The following is a 20886-nucleotide window of genomic DNA, read 5'->3' on the forward strand; positions in this document are numbered from 1 at the left end:
GGGGCTGGGACTGGCAGGGGGTGGACTGGAACTGGCAGGGGGGACTGGAACTGGCAGGGGGGGACTGGAACTGGCAGGGGGGGACTGGCAGGGGGGACTGGCAGGGGGGGCTGGGACTGGCAGGGGGACTGGGACTGGCAGTGGGGGGACTGGGACTGGCGGGGGGGACTGGGAGGGGGTACTGGGACTGGCAGGGGGTACTGGGACTGGCAGGGGGTACTGGGACTGGTTAGTCAGGGACTATTTCCATGGGAATTTTCCTTTGGATGTTCTTTTTAGTCCAGGATGAAGTTTAATCTGTCTGGGAGCCCTACGAGTTCTGTCCAGTTAATGTGTCTGGGAGCCCTATGAGTTCTGTCTACAAGATGAATGTTAAAGTAGAATTGATGTTTTTCTTCCCGGTATTGCTATTCACTTGACTGTTTCTATTCATCTAGAACTTGTGGAAGTTTGGGATGTTGTAGGAAGATGCCTTCTCTTATAGCCTTGTCCCTTTCCCTGCATCCATCCACCCATCTCTTCCTCCATCCCTCCCATCCATCTCTCTTCTTCCTCCATCCATCTCTTCTTCCTCCATCCCTCCATGTCTCTCTTCTTCCATCCTTCCATGTCTCTCTTCTTCCTCCCTCAGGTTCCCATCGATGAGGATGACCCCAAGCTGCTGCTGACCAATCAGAACAGCAAGCAGAGTAACGACGATATCATCGTCATGGCGACGCTGCGGTTGCTACGGCTGCTGGTGAAGCACGCCGGGGAGCTGAGGGAGGGGCTTGAGCTTGGGCTCGCCTCAACCCCCACCGCCCCCTGGAGAGGTAACACACACTGACCCCCACTGTTCCCCGGAGGGGTAACACACACTGACCCCCACTGTTCCCCGGAGGGGTAACACACACTGACCCAGAAGGAGCTCTATATTTTTCTGAAGGCTCCTGTTATGAATGAATTAATATTTAATAAACACAGACCCCCACTGGCCCCTCTAATCTCCACACAGACCCCACTCCAGCTAATTCAGCCCCCCCCCACCCAGCTGTCTCCTGTCTCCTGTAAAACACAGACCCCCATGAATGAATTAACTATTTAATAAAACCCTCTCCCCCCACTCTAGTTCAATACACTCTCCCCCCAGCTGTTGGCCCCTGTCTCCTGGTAAACAGCTGTTTCCCCTGTCTCCTGCTAATTCAATCATCTCCACTGGCCCCTAGCTGAGACCCCAGCTGTTCCTCTCCTGTCTCCTGCTAATTCAACCCCTCTCCCCCTCCAGCTGTTCTCCCCTGTCTCCTGCTAATTCAACCCTCTCCCCAGCTGGGAGTCTCTGCTATTTCTCCCCCTCCAGCTGCTCCCCCTAGAAAGGAAGCTGAATCTTTAATAAACTGACATAGCTAATTCAAGACCTCCAGAACACTTTATGGAGAGATCATCTCCCCCACCCAGCTGTTCTCTCTCCTGTCCTGAGACCTTCCCCCACCCAGCTGCCTCTCCTGTCTCCTGCTAATTCAACCCAGCTGTTCTCTCTCCTGTCTCCTCTCCCTCCCATCATCCCCAGCTGTTCTCTCTCCTGTCTCCTGCTAATTCAACCCCCTCCCCCCCCCATCCCCCAGCTGTTCTCTCTCCTGTCTCCTGCTAATTCAACCCCTCTCTCCTGTCTCCAGGCATCATCCCCTCCAGCTGTTCTCTCTCCTGTCTCCTGCTAATTCAACCCCTCTCCCCTCCAGCTGTTCTCTCTCCTGTCTCCTGCTAATTCACCCCTCTCCCCTCCAGCTGTTCTCTCTCCTGTCTCCTGCTAATTCAACCCCTCTCCCCTCCAGGCATCATCCCCCAGCTGTTCTCTCGTCTGAACCACCCAGAGGCTTACATCAGACAGAGTATCTGTAGTCTGCTGTGTCGCGTTGCCCAGGACTCACCACACCTCATCCTGTACCCTGCTATAGTCGGATCACTGTCTCTGGGAGGAGAGGCCCAGCACGCAGGTACACACACACACTAGAGGTCGACCGATTGATTCGGGCCGATTTCAAGTTTTCATAATCGGTAATCTGCATTTTTGGATGCCGGTTACATTGCACTCCACGAGGAGACTGAGTGGCAGGCTGACTATCTGTTACGCGAGTGCAGCAAGGAGCAAAGGATAAGTTGCTAGCTAGCATTGTACTTACCATATAAAAAACAATCAATCTTCACATAATCACTAGTTAACTACACATGGTTGATGATATTACTAGTTTATCTAGCTTGTCCTGCGTTGCATATAATTAATGCGGTGCCTGTTAATTTATCATCGAATCACAGCCTAATTCGCCAAACGGGCGATGATTTAACAAAAGCGCATTTGTGAATAAAGCACAATCGTTGCACAAATGTACCTAACGATAAGCATCAATGCGCCTAACGATAAGCATCAATGTGCCTAACGATAAGCATCAATGTGCCTAACGATAAGCATCAATGTGCCTAACGATAAGCATCAATGCGCCTAACGATAAGCATCAATGCGCCTAACGATAAGCATCAATGTGCCTAACGATAAGCATCAATGTGCCTAACGATAAGCATCAATGTGCCTAACGCATCAATGTGCCTAGCATCAATGTGTGCCTAACGATAAGCATCAATGTGCCTAACGATAAGCATCAATGCGCCTAACGATAAGCATCAATGCGCCTAACGATAAGCATCAATGTCAATGCCCTAACGATAAGCATCAATGTGCCTAACGATAAGCATCAATGTGCCTAACGATAAGCATCAATGTGCCTAACGATAAGCATCAATGTGCCTAACGATAAGCATCAATGCCTTTTCTTAAAATCAGGACACACAAGTATATATTTTTTAAACCTGCATTTTTAGTTCAAAGAAATTAATGTTAGCAGGCAATATTAACTGGATAAATTGTGTCACTTCTCTTGCGTTCAGTGCAACAGAGTCCGGGGTAAATGCAGCAGTTTGGGCCGCCTGACTCGTTGCGAACTGTGTGAAGACCATTTCTTCCTAACAAAGGCCGTAATTAATTTTCCAGAATTGTACATAATTATGACATAACATTGAAGGTTGTGCAATGTAACAGCAATATTTAGACTTGGGGATGCCACCCGTTAGATAAAATACAGAACGGTTCCGTATTTCACTGAAAGAATAAACGATTTGTTTTCAAAATGATAGTTTCCAGATTTGACCATATTAATGACCTAAGGCTCGTATTTCTGTGTGTCATTATATTATAATTAAGTCTATGATTTGGTAGAGCAGTCTGACTGAGAGGTGGTAGGCAGCAGCAGGCTCGTAAGCATTCATTCAAACAGCACTTTCCTGCGTTTGCCAGCAACTCTTCGTTGTGCTTCAAGCATTGCACTGTTTATGACTTCAAGCCTATCAGCCTAATGGCTGGTGTAACCGATGTGAAATGGCTAGCTAGTTAGCGGGGTGCGCTAATAGCGTTTCAAACGTCACTCGCTCTGAGACTTGGAGTAGTTATTCCCCTTGCTCGGCAAGGCCCGCGGCTTTTGTGGAGCGATGGGTAACGATGCTTCGAGTGTGGCTGTTGTCGATGTGTTCCTGGTTCGAGCCCAGGTAGGGGCGAGGAGGGGGACGGAAGCTATACTGTTACATTGGCAATACTATAGTGCCTATAAGAACATCCAATCGTCAAAGGTATATGAAATACAAATGGAAGAGAGAGCGAGCCCTATTATTATTATAATAACGACAACCTAAAACTTCTTACCTGGGAATATTGAACCACCAGCTTTCATATGTTCTGAGCAAGGAACTTAAATGTTAACTTTTTTACATGGCACTTTTACTTTCTTCTCCGACATTGTGTTTTTGCATTATTTAAACCAAATTGTCTCAACTCGCCATAACATCTTTGTCTCCCAGGAAACAAGCTCCCGTCGGCCCTGCCCACCTTCCTGGGCAGCATGCAGGGGGAGGGGCTGTGTGAGGAAGGGGAGGGGACACTAGGCAGTAACCCCGCCTCCCAGGAAGAAGATGGGCGGGGTGAGGAGTTTCCTGCGCTGTGTTCCAGCCAGGACCAGGCCATGATGCATGACTGCTACAGCAAGATAGTGGACAAGCTGTCTGCAGCCAACCCCACTATGGTGTTACAGGTAAACACTTCCCCCTACTGCAGCCAATACCACTATGGTGTTACAGGTAAACACTTCCCCCTTACTGCAGCCAACCCCACTATGGTGTTACAGGTAAACACTTCCCCCTACTGCAGCCAACCCCACTATGGTGTTACAGGTAAACACTTCCCCCTACTGCAGCCAACCCCACTATGGTGTTACAGGTAAAACTCCCCCCACTTCCCCCTACTGCAGCCAACCCCACTATGGTGTTACAGGTAAACACTTCCCCCTACTGCAGCCAACCCCACTATGGTGTTACAGGTAAACACTTCCCCCTACTGCAGCCAACCCCACTATGGTGTTACAGGTAAACACTTCCCCCTACTGCAGCCAACCCCACTATGGTGTTACAGGTAAACACTGCAGCCAACCCCACTATGGTGTTACCCCCCTACTGCAGCCAACCCCACTATGGTGTTACAGGTAAACACTTCCCCCTACTGCAGCCAACTATGGTGTTACATTATGGTGTTACAGGTAAACACTTCCCCCTACTGCAGCCAACCCCACTATGGTGTTACAGGTAAACACCCCCCTACTGCAGCCAACCCCACTATGGTGTTACAGGTAAACACTTCCCCCCCCCCTACTGCAGCCAACCACACTATGGTGTTACAGGTAAACACTTCCCCCTACTGCAGCCAACCCCACTATGGTGTTACAGGTAAACACTCCCCCCCCCCCTACTGCAGCCAACCCCACTATGGTGTTACAGGTAAACACTTCCCCCTACTGCAGCCAACCCCACTATGGTGTTACAGGTAAACACTTCCCCCTACTGCAGCCAACCCCCTATGGTGTTACAGGTAAACACCCCCTACTGCAGCCAACCCCACTATGGTGTTACAGGTAAACACTACTGCAGCCAACCCCACTATGGTGTTACAGGTAAACCCCCTACTGCAGCCAACCCCACTATGGTGTTACAGGTAAACACTCCCCCTACTGCAGCCAACCCCACTATGGTGTTACAGGTAAACACTCCCCCTACTGCAGCCAACCCCACCCCTACTGCAGCCAACCCCACTATGGTGTTACAGGTAAACACTTCCCCCCTACTGCAGCCAACCCCACTATGGTGTTACAGGTAAACACTTCCCCCTACTGCAGCCAACCCCACTATGGTGTTACAGGTAAACACTTCCCCCTACTGCAGCCAACCCCACTATGGTGTTACAGGTAAACACCCCCCCTACTGCAGCCAACCCCACTATGGTGTTACAGGTAAACACTAAACACCCCCCTACTGCAGCCAACCCCACTATGGTGTTACAGGTAAACACTTCCCCCTACTGCAGCCAACCCCACTATGGTGTTACAGGTAAACACTTCCCCCCCCTACTATGGTGCAGCCTACTGCAGCCAACCCCACATTATGGTGTTACAGGTAAACACTTCCCCCTACTGCAGCCAACCCCACTATGGTGTTACAGGTAAACACTTCCCCCTACTGCAGCCAACCCCACTATGGTGTTATAGGTAATTACCTCCCCCTACTGCTGGTGTTAAAGCTAAATGCTTCCCCTCATTACTGGTGTTACAGTTAATTATGTCCCCCTAGTCCTAGCTAGCTCCCCACTCATGCTGCACATAATTATACCCTCTTGAATAATGTTACATGGCGTGTAGAGGTTTTTGAAATGGTGAATGAATGTACTGTCCTTACTGGGGTACAACTATTTCCAAAACGAGGATAATTGATCTCCCCTAGTTAACTGGCTATTAAACACCATCCGGCATTCAGAGAAAGTGACCTTTCCTCAGTTCACTGATATATAGAACGTTATTGGTGATAATATGGTGCAAACCATCATGTCCAATATGCTGTTTTCAAAGCTGATTGGCACCAATAAGTTTAATTCACTGGGTTAAATGATTGGTCTTTCCCTCTGCGAACTGACTATGCATCTCCGTGGGCTGTGTGTCTGTCCATGGGTCCCCAGGTCCAGATGCTAGTGGGAGAACTTCCTGTGCTAACCACGTGTGACTCTGTGGGTCCCCAGGTCCAGAGGCTTGTGGGAGAACTTCCTGTGCTAACCACGTGTGACTCTGTGTGTCTGTCCGTGGGTCCCCAGGTCCAGATGCTAGTGGGAGAGCTTCCTGTGCTAACCACGTGTGACTCTGTGTGTCTGTCCGTGGGTCCCCAGGTCCAGATGCTAGTGGGAGAGCTGCGGCGCGTGACTCTGCTGTGGGATGAGTTGTGGCTGGGCGTCCTGCAGCAGCAACACATGCACGTCCTGCGCAGGATTCAGCAGCTGGAGGACGAGGTCAAGAGAGTGCAGAACAACAACACACTACGCTAACCACGTGTGACTCTGTGTGTCTGTCTGTGGGTCCCCAGGTCCACACAGCTGCAGGGCACACTGACTAGGGCACACGCTGTGGGGAGTTGTGGCACACGCTGCTAGGGCAACACATGCACGTCCTACTAGGGATTCAGCAGCTGGGGTACACGAAGTATAGGATTTGATTAGGATTTGGTTTCAGAATGACCCCAACTCCCAGTCACAAAACAGTTCATTAATGCAAATAATTAGAGGTTAGTCCCTAGGTCTCAGGTACTGGGCACAGCCTCTAGGGTCCTAGGGTCTCAGGTACTGGGGCACAGCCTAGGGTACACCCCGTCTCAGGTACTGGGCAGCCGCTAGTCCCCGTCTCAGGTACTGGATTAATCAAGTCCCCGTCTCAGGTAATGACCCCGTCTCAGGTACAAAGCCAGTCCCCGTCTCAGGTACTGGGAGGTTCGGCCCCGTCTCAGGTACTGGGTAGCTAGTCCCCGTCTCAGGTACTGGGTAGCCGAGCCCCGTCTCAGGTACTGGGTAGCCCGGCCCCGTCTCAGGTACTGGGTAGCCGAGTCCCCGTCTCAGGTACTGGGTAGCCGAGCCCCGTCTCGGGTACTGGGTAGCCCCGTCTCGGGTACTGGGTAGCCCCGTCTCGGGTACTGGGTAGCCCCGTCTCGGGTACTGGGTAGCCGAGTCCCCGTCTCAGGTACTGGGTAGCCGAGTCCCCGTCTCAGGTACTGGGTAGCCGAGTCCCCGTCTCAGGTACTGGGTAGCCTAGGCCCCGTCTCAGGTCCTGGGTTTCATTCTGACCCTCTGCACTTCTCACTCGCTAACTATACAACACTGTCCTGTTTTAACCTCAGTCAAAGGAACATAGATGAACAGTGTGTCTCGTCTGTCAGGGAGGAGAAGGTGGCCATCATGTGTGAGAAGCACTCCGCTCTGATGCGTCCCGTGGTGTTCGCTCTGGACCACGTGAGGAGCATCACCACGACGCCCGCCGAGACCCCCCACGAGACCTGGTTCCAGCAGACCTACGGGGACGCCATCACCTCGGCCCTGGAGAGACTGAAGAGCCCTCACAACCCGGCCAACCCGGCCAGCAGCTGGGTCCCGTTCAAACAGGTACGACCAGGACCGTGGGGTGGGGGGGGTTTCCCTGAGGGGGTAGGGTGACGTTCCCTGAGGGGGTAGGGTGTTCCCGTTCCCCGAGGGGGTAGGGTGTTCCCGTTCCCCGAGGGGGTAGGGTGGCGTTCCCGTTCCCCGAGGGGGTAGGGTGGCGTTCCCCGAGGGGGTAGGGTGGCGTTGCCACTATAGGCTGATCTTGGATCAGCTTCCCATTGTCCCCCACTAATGGGTAAAGGTAGACTCGGGGAGATGACGTTAAAATGAACAGCACCGCAGATATTGAGATTTCTAGCTAATGACAAATGGTCTTCAAATTGGTAACTGTACAAAATAAGATGCTCATATTGACAAGGAGAATATTAGCATCGTAAAGACGAGAGAGAGAAACCCAGCTGGCTAGCGTGTCTGGTTTTGGCTTGTTGTTATCAAAACCAAAGTTAATTTCGCACCAATCTTATCCATCAGAATAAATACTTTTAAAATGTAAATATTATAATTACCAACGTAAAAACATTGTGTATAGTTTCTTACCCTAATGTTACTGTCCTGATCTCAATGACAGAGCTGTCACGCTTGGGAGAAACCTTTTCAGGTCCAGTGGTGACCAGGTGCCACTGTCAGTCCCCGTGCCTAAACTCTGTTTGCTCAAACCTGCCAATGATGCATTGGGAAAGGGGCGTCAGTTGTTACTATAGCATTTCCAGATGGTGCTACCCATATTGTTAGGGTCTCAACAAACAGAGAAAAAAACCTCACAGACGACCTAGAAAAAGCTCAAACCCAAGTTTATTCACTCGCTGGGTCATACAGATGCGAAGACAACATACAAGACATCACACAAACACATCTCTATACCTTCTGACCAGGAGTCGTCATCTCCTTGTGTCTAAGATACACACCTTCTCTGTTGCTGGGCAGAAACACAGTAGCTTCCTCTCACTGGTATTGTCATGGCCCTGCCTGAGTCTAGGAGCCTTATGGGTGTGGAAATAGGACTATAATCAGATGGTCTTCAGGGTGGGCCCCTGTGGCCCCCCTCCCCTCCCTGCAGTGTGTCTGTATGGGATAGGACTATAATCAGATGGTCTTCAGGGTGGGCCCCTGTGGCCCCCCTCCCAGCAGTGTGTCTGTATGGGATAGGACTATAATCAGATGGTCTTCAGGGTGGGCCCCTGAGGCCCCCCTCCCAGCAGTGTGTCTGTATGGGATAGGACTATAATCAGATGGTCTTCAGGGTGGGCCCCTGTGGCCCCCCTCCCAGCAGTGTGTCTGTATGGGATAGGACTATAATCAGATGGTCTTCAGGGTGGGCCCCTGTGGCCCCCCTCCCCTCCCTGCAGTGTGTCTGTATGGGATAGGACTATAATCAGTTTCCTCAGCAACGGGTCTGCCTTATCAGGAACTCAAACTAGACTGTTGTCCTTTGAGTCCCTCCTAACGAACATTCATATTCAACAATAATATATTTGAACAGGGGCGGCAGGGTAGCCTAGTGGTTAGAGTGTTGGACTAGTAACCGGAAGGTTGCGAGTTCAAACCCCCGAGCTGATAAGGTACAAATCTGTCGTTCTGCCCCTGAACAGGCAGTTAACCCACTGTTCCCAGGCCGTCATTGAAAATAATAATTTGTTCTTAACTGACTTGCCTAGTTAAATAAAACATGTAATAAATATTTAGCTAAAATTTATAAAAAAATATTTAAAAAAAACAGAACATGGACTTTCTACACTTCCCCTTTTTCCTCACGCCGTACCGTGCCCCGTTGCGCGGTACCTCTTGACCCTTGACCCCTAACATGTACATTCCTTATACACGTAAAGTAGTCAATACGTTGTAGTGTGGTAACATGAATAAGTAGATTTCAAGCCAGATTTCAACAACACCTCTTATAAACATTGTTAAATGGAGATGTTTCTATGTTAAATAGAGATGTTTCTATGTTAAATAGAGATGTTTCTATGTTAGAGATGTTTCTATGGAGATGTTTCTATGTTAGATGGAGATGTTTCTATGTTAGAGGCAGATGTTTCTATGTTAGAGGCAGATGTTTCTATGTTAGAGGCAGATGTTTCTATGTTATAGAGATGTTTCTATGTTATAGATGTTTCTATGTTATAGATGTTTCTATGTTATGTTAAATGGAGATGTTTCTATGTTAAATGGAGATGTTTCTATGTTAGAGGCAGATGTTTCTGTTAGAGGCAGATGTTTCTATGTTAGAGGCAGATGTTTCTATGTTAGAGGCAGATGTTTCTATGTTAGAGGCAGATGTTTCTATGTTAGAGGCAGATGTTTCTATGTTAGAGGCAGATGTTTCTATGTTAGAGGCAGATGTTTCTATGTTAGAGGCAGATGTTTCTATGTTAGAGGCAGATGTTTCTATGTTAGAGGCAGATGTTTCTATGTTAGAGGCAGATGTTTCTATGTTAGAGGCAGATGTTTCTATGTTAGAAACATCTCCAACATGGAAACATCTCTATTTAACATAGAAACATCTGCCTCTATGTTGGAGATGTTTCTATGTTAGAGATGTTTCTATGCTAAAGGCGGATGTTTCTATGTTATAGAGATGTTTCTATGTTAGAGGCAGATGTTTCTATGTTAGAGGCAGATGTTTCTATGCTAAAGGCAGATGTTTCTATGCTAAAGGCAGATGTTTCTATGCTAAAGGCGGATGTTTAGTTTTAGTGGATTGAAGACCTGTCTTTACTTCCTGAAGTGTTTCCAGTCCCCTTTAAGATTAGGGTTGGGGGAAGGGAAGCTGATCCTAGATCTGTGCTTAGGGTAAATTTGGTCCGTGTCTGTATGTGGTGTTTTTTGTTTCCGTGAGTGTCCAATGTGTCTGAAACCTTTTTAAAATGTATACTGTACTTTTTCTGTTGAAGTGGATTTAAATGAAAGTTTTAAATTGTCTCCTAGATCATGCTGAGTCTCCAGCAGAGGGCTCAGAAGAGGACCAGCTATCTGCTGCGTCTGGACCACATCAGCCCCCGCCTGGCTGCCATGGCGACCACTGAGATGGCGTTGCCGGGCGAGGTGTCGGCAACGGACGCGTTGACCATCCAAAGTGTTGGCAACACCATCACCATCCTGCCGACCAAAACCAAACCCAAGAAACTACACTTCCTGGGCTCCGATGGACGCAACTACCCTTACCTATTCAAAGGTAGCGACCACACACACACACACACACGATTAACGCAACTACCCTTACCTATTCAAAGGTAGCGACCACACACACACACACACACGATTAACGCAACTACCCTTACCTCTTCAAAGGTAGCGACCACACACACACACACACACACGATTAACGCAACTACCCTTACCTCTTCAAAGGTAGCGACCACACACACACACACACACACGATTAACGCAACTACCCTTACCTATTCAAAGGTAGCGACCACACACACACACACACACATTCAAACACACACACACACGATTAACGCAACTACCCTTACCTATTCAAAGGTAGTACACGACCACATACACACACACACACACACGATTAACGCAACTACCCTTACCTCTTCAAAGGTAGCGACACACACACACACACACGATTAACGCAACTACCCTTACCTCTTCAAAGGTACATACACACACACACACACACACACACACGACCACACACACACACATACACACACACACACACGATTAACGCAACTACCCTTACCTCTTCAAAGGTAGCGACCACATACACACACACACACACACACACGATTAACGCAACTACCCCTACCTCTTCAAAGGTAGCGACCACACACACACACACACGATTAACGCAACTACCCTTACCTATTCAAAGGTAGCGACCACATACACACACACACACACACACACGATTAACGCAACTACCCTTACCTATTCAAAGGTAGCGACCACATACACACACACACACACGACACTACCTATTCAAAGGTAGCGACACACACACACACACACGATTAACGCAACTACCCTTACCTCTTCAAAGGTAGCGACCACACACACACACACACACGATTAACGCAACTACCCTTACCTATTCAAAGGTAGCGACCACACACACACACACGATTAACGCAACTACCCTTACCTATTCAAAGGTAGCGACCACACACACACACGATTAACGCAACTACCCTTACCTATTCAAAGCGTATTAACGCAACTACCCTTACCTATTCACACACACACACACACACACGATTAACGCAACTACCCTTACCTATTCAAAGGTAGCGACACACACACACACACACACACACACACGATTAACGCAACTACCCTTACCTCTTCAAAGGTAGCGACACACACACACACACACACACGATTAACGCAACTACCCTTACCTCTTCAAAGGTAGCGACCACACACACATACACACACACACACACACACGATTAACGCAACTACCCTTACCTCTTCAAAGGTAGCGACCACACACACACACACACACACACGATTAACGCAACTACCCTTACCTCTTCAAAGGTAGCGACCACACACCACACACACACACACACGATTAACGCAACTACCCTTACCTATTCAAAGGTAGCGACCACACACACACACACACACGATTAACGCAACTACCCTTACCTATTCAAAGGTAGCGACCACACACACACACACGATTAACGCAACTACCCTTACCTATTCAAAGGTAGCACACACACACACACACACACGATTAACGCAACTACCCTTACCTATTCAAAGGTAGCGACCACACACACACACACACACACACGATTAACGCAACTACCCTTACCTCTTCAAAGGTAGCGACCACACACACATACACACACACACACACACACAATGAACTCAACTTACCCTTACCTCTTCAAAGGTAGCGACCACACACACACACACACACACACACACACACGATGAACGCAACTAGCCCTACCTCTTCCAGACAGAACAACTTCCAGGCAGACGACCAGCAGGAATAGAAGTCTGAACCTAATTCTCCTCTCTCCTCCTAACTCTACCTCCTTCCTCCTCTCTCTCCCTCTCTCTCCTTTCTCCTGCTAACTCTACCTCCTTCCTCCTCTCTCTCCCTCTCTCTGATTTGACCCTCATCTATTCCTCCTCTCTCTCCTTCCTTCTCCCTCTCTCCTCCTAACTCTACCTCCTTCCTCCTCTCTCTCCCCCTCTCTCCTTTCTCCTGCTAACTCTACCTCCTTCCTCCTCTCTCTCTCTCTCGCTAATTTTTCCTCTTCTCTCTCGCTCTCTCTGATTTGACCCTCATCTATTCCTTCCTCCTCCCTCTCCTTCCTCCTTCCTCCTCCCTCTCCTTCCTCCTCCCTCTCCTTCCTCCTTCCTCCTCCCTCTCCTTCCTCCTCCCTCTCCTTCCTCCTTCCTCCTCCCTCTCCTTCCTCTCCTTCCTCCTCCCTCTCCTTCCTCTCCTTCCTCCTCTCTCTCCCTCTCAGGTCTGGAGGACCTCCACCTAGATGAGCGAATCATGCAGTTCCTTTCCATAGTCAACACCATGTTCACCAAGGTAACATCATTGATTGATTGATTGATTGATCATTTAAAATACTAGGCTGGTCCAGCCAGAGACAACACAGAGTATGGGGCCTGTGTAGTTCAACTGTGAAAAAATACAACAAACATTTTTTTTTTTTTAAATGTAAAAAAGATTGAACAAATAATAGAAGTAGTATAATAGGTGATTTAAACCTGAAGGCCTGTTCCAGTAATATTAACTGCTACTGGGAAAGATGGGCTGTTTTATGTGGTCATACGACTGCTGCTGTTGTCTGCAGAGCATAACTCTGTTCTTCTCTAGGTGAACCAGCAGGAGCGCCCCCACTTCCACGCCCGCCACTACTCCGTCACCCCGCTGGGGACGCGCTCAGGACTCATCCAATGGGTGGACGGCGCCACGCCGCTGTTCGGCCTCTACAAGCGCTGGCAGCAGAGAGAGGCCGTGCTGCAGGCTCAGAAGGTAATGGTTGTGAGGGGGGTGGTGGTGTGTGTGTGATCTTTTGTAGGAACTTGCTCTGTGAATGTGTAGAGCTCAATTGCATTCAACATTGAAACTATGGCAATGCCAGGCACTTTGTTGGGCCGTGGGCCTTGAGCTCTGTCTCTACTCATCTCTCATCACTTTTTGTCTCTCGCTCCTCCCCCAGGCCCAGGATTCGTTCCAGCAGCAGCCCCAGCCCCTCCCTCTGGTTCCACGGCCCAGTGAGCTCTACTACAGCAAGATAGGCCCCGCCCTGAAGGCGGTGGGGCTCAGCCTGGATGTTTCGCGGCGCGATTGGCCGCTCAGCGTGATGAGGGATGTGCTTAAGGAGCTGATGGCGTCCACGCCCCCTAACCTGCTGGCCAAAGAGCTGTGGTGCTCCTGTACCACGTCTAGCGAGTGGTGGAGGGTCACACAGGTGAGCTGGGGTCAAAGGTCAAACAGGGTTTACTGTCAGTCAGTCAAGGGTTAGAGGTCACACAGGTTGTGTGGCTGCTTCTTCCTCGTATCCTTTCCTTCATCTGCACTGATGTGAAAATAACACTGATCTGAAAACATGGCGTAACTAAGACTAAGGATGTAGGATCCACTCATAGAGTTGGATAGAGGACTCATCTTTGTAGATCTGTTAATTTCCATACTAAAAGGTCCTCTATCTTACTCCCTACGGGAGTTGTAGCGATGGGGCAAGATAGTAATTACTAACAACAATTGGATACCACGAAGTTGGGGAGAAAAAGGGGGTTACAATTTAAAAATAAAAGGTCCTCTATCTTCCTCTATGGATCCACCTGGCTAGGGCTCTCTGACTAGTGCAGATGAAGGAAAGGAAGCCATGTTGGACTAATGCTTGGGAAGGGGAGACGTCAACAAATGTCAAATTAAACCTTACTGGTGGCTAATTAATGGGAAATGAACACTCCTCCTCTTCCTCCTCTTCTTCCTCCTGCCACAGTCCTACGCCAGGTCCACTGCTGTGATGTCTATGGTGGGCTACATCATTGGCCTCGGCGACCGTCACCTTGACAACGTGCTGATTGACATGACGACGGGAGAGGTGGTGCACATCGACTACAACGTCTGCTTCGAGAAAGGTAAATAAATAGTTATATTCTGAGGTTTGAACGAGCAGCGACCCTCCTGGTTTAGACAGGTTGCTCTGTGGATTTCACTGCTGGTTGGCCTAATGGTGTGATGTTTCTCTCTCTCCCTCTCGCTGTGGTGTGTGTGTGATGCCTAATGATGTGATGATTTTCTCTCTCTCCCTCTCGCTGTGGTGTGTGTGTGATGATTTTCTGTGTGTGTGTGATGTTTCTCTCTCTGTGTGTGTGTGATGATTCTGTCTGGTCTCCAGGGAAGAGCCTGCGTGTACCAGAGAAAGTGCCGTTCCGTATGACCCACAACATAGAGACGGCCCTGGGAGTCACTGGGGTGGAGGGCATCTTCAGACTGTCCTGTGAACAGGTACTAGCTAGTGGAACATTTAGGAGACTCTTCTGTGTCAGCTGTGGTGCCTTGTGTGACGTAAAACTAATTTTAATTTCCTGGCTTTGTCTGCTGTTGATCACCTCAAACTTCACTTACAACTTAGTCTTGTTTACTTCTAAACATTTCTAAAACGTTCCAGACACATTTAAAGACACTGAAATGTTTTTTATTTTATTTTAAGTTTCTGAAACATGCAAATCATATTCTAATCTTTTCTTTTCTGATTGGTCAGGTGGTCCAGATGATGCTAACCTCTCCTCTTTGATTGGTCAGGTGATCCAGATGATGCGTCGTGGGCGGGAGACGCTGCTGACCCTGCTGGAGGCGTTTGTGTACGACCCTCTGGTGGACTGGACGGCCGGAGGGGAGGTGGGCTTCGCCGGGGCCGTGTACGGAGGGGGGGGGCAGCAGGCGGAGAACAAGCAGAGCAAGAGGGAGATGGAGAGAGACATCACACGCTCCCTCTTCTCTTCCCGTGTGGCTGAGATCAAGGTGAGCAGTGGGAGACGGAGGCACATCCAGCTCTCTCTCTGTCTGAAATGGCACTCTGTTCCTTATAGAGGTCGTCCTGTATGTTGTGGATGGAGCGCCACTTCACCTGTCGTTGCCCTTACCAGATGTTCTGTTCTGAAATGACCAGGCCACTGACATCTTCCTCCCCTTTCTCTCTCCTTCACTACCTCACCCCCTCCCTTCACTACCTCACCCCCTCCCTTCACTACCTCACCCCCCTTCCTTCACTACCTCACTACCTCACCCCCTCCCTTCACTACCTCCCTTCACTACCTCACCCCCTCCCTTCACTACCTCACTACCTCCCCTCCCTTCACTACCTCACTACCTCACTCCCCTCCCTTCACTACCTCACTACCTCATCCCCTCCCTTCCCCTCCCTTCACTACCTCACTTCACCCCTCCCCCCCTCCCTTCACTACCTCACCCCCTCACTACCTCATCCCCTCACTCCCTTCACCCCTCCTTCACTACCTCACCTCACCCCCTTCCTTCACTACCTCACCCCCCCCCTCACTCCCCTCCTTCACTACCTCACCCCCTCCTTCACTCACCTCACTACCCCCTCCTTCACTACCTCACCCCCCTCCTTCACTACCTCACCCCCTCCCTTCCTTCACTACCTCACACACCCCCTCCTTCACTACCTCCCCTCCCTTCACTACCTCACCCCTCCCTTCACTACCTCACCCCCTCCCTTCACTACCTCACCCCCCTCCCTTCACTACCTCACCCCCTCCCTTCACTACCTCACTACCTCACCCCCTCCCTCACTACCCCCCCTTCCTTCACTACCTTCACATCCCCCCCCTTCACCCTTCACTCCCTTCATCCCCTCCCTTCACTACCTCACCCCCCCCTCCCTTCACTACCTCACCCCTCCTTCACTACCTCACCCCCTCCTTCCTACCTCCTCCCTTCACTACCTCATCCCCTCCCTTCACTACCTCATCACCCCTCCCTTCACTACCTCACCCCCCCCCTTCACTACCTCACCCCCCCTTCACTACTTCACACCCCCTCCTTCACTACCTCACCCCCTCCCTCACTACCTCACCCATCCCCTCCCTTCACTACCTCACTACCTCACCCCCTCCCTTCACTACCTCACTCACCCTCCCCCTTCACCTCCCCCCCTCTCATCCCCTCCCTTCACTACCTTCACTACCTCACTACCTCATCCCCTCCCTTCACTACCTCTCCCTCCAGGTGAACTGGTTTAAGAACCGTGAGGAGATGTTGGGGGTCCTGCCCCAGGTGGAGGGGGCAGTGGAGGAGTACCTCACCCTGCAGAAGCTGCTCTCTCAGGGGGACAAGATGACCACCAAGATCCTGGAGGAGATGAGCTTCCTGGAGGGGGCTGAGAGCTGCTCAGACCACCTCATACTCACCCTGGAACACAGGTCTGTTACACTCCTGACCTCTAACCCCAGACCAGCTCATACTCACCCTGGAACACAGTTATGTAACTCCTGACCTCTAACCCCAGACCACCTCATACTCACCCTGGAACACAGTTATGTAACCCCTGACCTCTTACCCCAGACCAGCTCATACTCACCCTGGAACACAGTTATGTAACCCCTGACCTCTAACCCCAGACCTCACAGGTCCTTTTCCAACAATGCAGAGGTAAAATAATGATAAAAAATAGAAATAGTGACACAGTGAATATACAGGAAGTACCAGGTAACATGGCTATATACAGGAAGTACCGGGTAACATGGCTATATACAGGAAGTACCGGGTAACATGGCTATATACAGGAAGTACCGGGTAACATGGCTATATACAGGAAGTACCAGGTAACATGGCTATATACAGGAAGTACCGGGTAACATGGCTATATACAGGAAGTACCGGGTAACATGGCTATATACAGGAAGTACCAGGTAACATGGCTATATACAGGAAGTACCAGGTAACATGGCTATATACAGGAAGTACCAGGTAACATGGCTATGTACAGGAAGTACCAGGTAACATGGCTATATACAGGAAGTACCGGGTAACATGGCTATATACAGGAAGTACCGGGTAACATGGCTATATACAGGAAGTACCAGGACACACGAACTTAAAGCTCTCGACCAGGAAGCTCAGCTCCTTTGTCTTGCTGATGTTGGTTGTTGTCCTGGCACCACATGGCCAGTTATCTGACCTCCTCCCTATAGGCTGTCTCCTTGTTGTCGGTGATCAGGCCTACCACTGTTGTGTCGTCAGCAAACTTAATGATGGTGCTGGAATCGTGCTTGGCCACTCAGTCGTGGGTGAACAGGGAGTACAGGAGCGGACTAAACACGTACCCCTGAGGGGCCCCTGGGTTGAGGGTCAGCGTAGCAGATGTGTTGTTTGCTACCCTCACCGCCTGGAGCAGCCCGTCAGGAAGTCCAGGATCCAGTTGCAGAGAGAGGTGTTCTGATCAGGAAGTCCAGGATCTGGTTGCAGAGGGAGGTGTTCTGATCAGGAAGTCCAGGATCCAGTTGCAGGGGGAGGTGTTCAGACCCAGGGTTCTTATCAGGAAGTCCAGGATCCAGTTGCAGGGGGAGGTGTTCTGATCAGGAAGTCCAGGATCTGGTTGCAGAGGGAGGTGTTCTGATCAGGAAGTCCAGGATCTGGTTGCAGAGGGAGGTGTTCTGATCAGGAAGTCCAGGATCCAGTTGCAGAGGGAGGTGTTCAGACCCAGGGTTCTGATCAGGAAGTCCAGGATCTGGTTGCAGAGGGAGGTGTTCAGACCCAGGGTTCTGATCAGGAAGTCCAGGATCTGGTTGCAGAGGGAGGTGTTCTGATCAGGAAGTCCAGGATCTGGTTGCAGAGGGAGGTGTTCTGATCAGGAAGTCCAGGATCTGGTTGCAGAGGGAGGTGTTCTGATCAGGAAGTCCAGGATCTGGTTGCAGAGGGAGGTGTTCTGATCAGGAAGTCCAGGATCCAGTTGCAGGGGGAGGTGTTCAGACCCAGGGTTCTGATCAGGAAGTCCAGGATCTGGTTGCAGAGGGAGGTGTTCAGACCCAGGGTTCTTATCAGGAAGTCTAGGATCCAGTTGCAGAGGGAGGTGTTCTGATCAGGAAGTTGGTCACAATGCAACACGGATTAGAAGCTCTTGAACATGGCCCCTCTCTCTCTCCGTAGGTACACAGAGCTCTGTATGTGATTTTTCTCCCCTCTCCCCCCCACCAGGTACTCTGAGCACACCCAGCTAGCATCTCGTCAGCGTACCGTCCAGGAGTTGATCCAGGGGAAGCAGGGTGACCTGGACCAGTGGATGTCCCAGTACCAAGCAGCCTTCAGCAGCCTGGAGGCCACACAGCTGGCCAGTCTACTGCAGGACATCAGCAGTCATATAGACCTGGGTTAGTGTCTGTAGAGGTGGGAGAGGGGGTTCTGTGTGGTTCCAGCTGGCCAGTCTACTGCAGGACATCAGCAGTCACATAGACCTGGGTTAGTGTCTGTAGAGGTGGGAGAGGGGGTTCTGTCTGGTTCCAGCTGGCCAGTCTACTGCAGGACATCAGCAGTCATATAGACCTGATTGATTAACCTTCTATCTCTTCCTCCCTCCCCCAGGCCCTCCCAGCTACGTCCCGGCCACAGCCTTCCTGCAGAACGCCGGCCAGGCCCACCTAATCAGCCAGTGCGAGGGCCTGGAGGCTGAGTTGGGCTCCCTGCTGCAGCAGCGCCGTGGGGCCCTGCGAGGCTGTCTGGAGCAGCTGCACAGCTATGCCACTGTGGCCCTGCTGTACCCGCGGGCCGTGCTGCTGCGCCACAGGGCCCACCTCTGGAAACAGTGGCTGGAAGAGCTGCTCTGTGACATGACTGTTGACCACTGCCAGCAGATCTCCAGACAGTGAGTTGGAGTGGACACATGCTGGCTTTCTCCTCTCTTTCTTGACATGTTTCTTTCTCATTCCTCATTTTCTCTCTCTGTGTCTCTGTCTCTCTCTCTCTGTCTCTCTCTGTGTCTCTCTCCTGTCTCTCTCTCTCTCTCTCTCTCTCTCTCTCTCTCTCTCTCTCTCTCTCTCTCTGTCTCTCTGTCTCTCTGTCTCTCTCTTTCTCTCTCTGTCTCTCTCTGTCTCTCTCTCTGTCTGTCTCTGTCTGTCTCTGTCTCTCTCTCTGTCTGTCTCTCTCTCTCTGTCTCTCTCTCTGTCTCTCTCTCTGTCTGTCTCTCTCTCAATTTTCAATTTCAATTCAATTCAAGGGCTTTATTGGCATGGGAAACATGTGTTAACATTGCCAAAGCAAGTGAGGTAGACAACATACAAAGTGAATATATAAAGTGAAAAACAACAAAAATTAACAGTAAACATTACACATACAGACGTTTCAAAACAGTAAAGACATTACAAATGTCATATATATATATATACAGTGTTCTAACAATGTACAAATGGCTAAAGGACACAAGATAAAATAAATAAGCATAAATATGGGTTGTATTTACAATGGTGTTTGTTCTTCACTGGTTGCCCTTTTCTCGTGGCAACAGGTCACAAATCTTGCTGCTGTGATGGCACACTGTGGAATTTCACCCAGTAGATATGGGAGTTTTTCAAAATTGGATTTGTTTTCAAATTCTTTGTGGATCTGTGTAATCTGAGGGAAATATGTCTCTCTAATATGGTCATACATTGGGCAGGAGGTTAGGAAGTGCAGCTCAGTTTCCACCTCATTTTGTGGGCAGTGAGCACATAGCCTGTCTTCTCTTGAGAGCCATGTCTGCCTACGGCGGCCTTTCTCAATAGCAAGGCTATGCTCACTGAGTCTGTACATAGTCAAGGCTTTCCTTAATTTTGGGTCAGTCACAGTGGTCAGGTATTCTGCCGCTGTGTACTCTCTGTGTAGGGCCAAATAGCATTCTAGTTTGCTCTGTTTTTTTGTTAATTCTTTCCAATGTGTTAAGTAGTTATCTTTTTGTTTTCTCATAATTTGGTTGGGTCTAATTGTGCTGCTGTCCTGGGGCTCTGTAGTGTGTGTTTGTGTTTGTGAACAGAGCCCCAGGACCAGTTTGCTTAGGGGACTCTTCTCCAGGTTCATCTCTCTGTAGGTGATGGCTTTGTTATGGAAGGTTTGTGAATCGCTTCCTTTTAGGTGGTTGTAGAATTTAACAGCTCTTTTCTGGATTTTGATAATTAGTGGGTATCGGCCTAATTCTGCTCTGCATGCATTATTTGGTGTTCTACGTTGTACACGGAGGATATTTTTGCAGAATTCTGCGTGCAGAGTCTCAATTTGGTGTTTGTCCCATTTTGTGAAGTCTTGGTTGGTGAGCGGACCCCAGACCTCACAACCATAAAGGGCAATGGGCTCTATGACTGATTCAAGTATTTTTAGCCAGATCCTAATTGGTATGTTGAAATTTATGTTTCTT

The 20886-nt window shown here is 49.7% G+C and overlaps 1 protein-coding gene across 1 annotated transcript in view; it reads left to right on the forward strand.

Moving 5' to 3' along the window:
* Positions 1 to 20886, forward strand: part of smg1 (SMG1 nonsense mediated mRNA decay associated PI3K related kinase) — a gene marked incomplete at both ends in the record, with an annotated part of 53895 nt that overhangs the window by 14074 nt on the left and 18935 nt on the right. Inside the window, 15 exon segments of the mRNA XM_042313421.1 lie at positions 632 to 812; positions 1809 to 1970; positions 3880 to 4109; positions 6281 to 6432; positions 7315 to 7540; positions 10463 to 10709; positions 12982 to 13052; positions 13344 to 13502; positions 13690 to 13941; positions 14479 to 14617; positions 14878 to 14987; positions 15285 to 15503; positions 16734 to 16927; positions 18702 to 18874; positions 19086 to 19365. Coding sequence (XP_042169355.1) covers positions 632 to 812; positions 1809 to 1970; positions 3880 to 4109; positions 6281 to 6432; positions 7315 to 7540; positions 10463 to 10709; positions 12982 to 13052; positions 13344 to 13502; positions 13690 to 13941; positions 14479 to 14617; positions 14878 to 14987; positions 15285 to 15503; positions 16734 to 16927; positions 18702 to 18874; positions 19086 to 19365 — 2795 coding nt within the window.

Source organism: Oncorhynchus tshawytscha, unplaced genomic scaffold (genome assembly GCF_018296145.1).
Source record: "Oncorhynchus tshawytscha isolate Ot180627B unplaced genomic scaffold, Otsh_v2.0 Un_contig_5573_pilon_pilon, whole genome shotgun sequence".
NCBI lineage: Eukaryota > Metazoa > Chordata > Actinopteri > Salmoniformes > Salmonidae > Oncorhynchus > Oncorhynchus tshawytscha.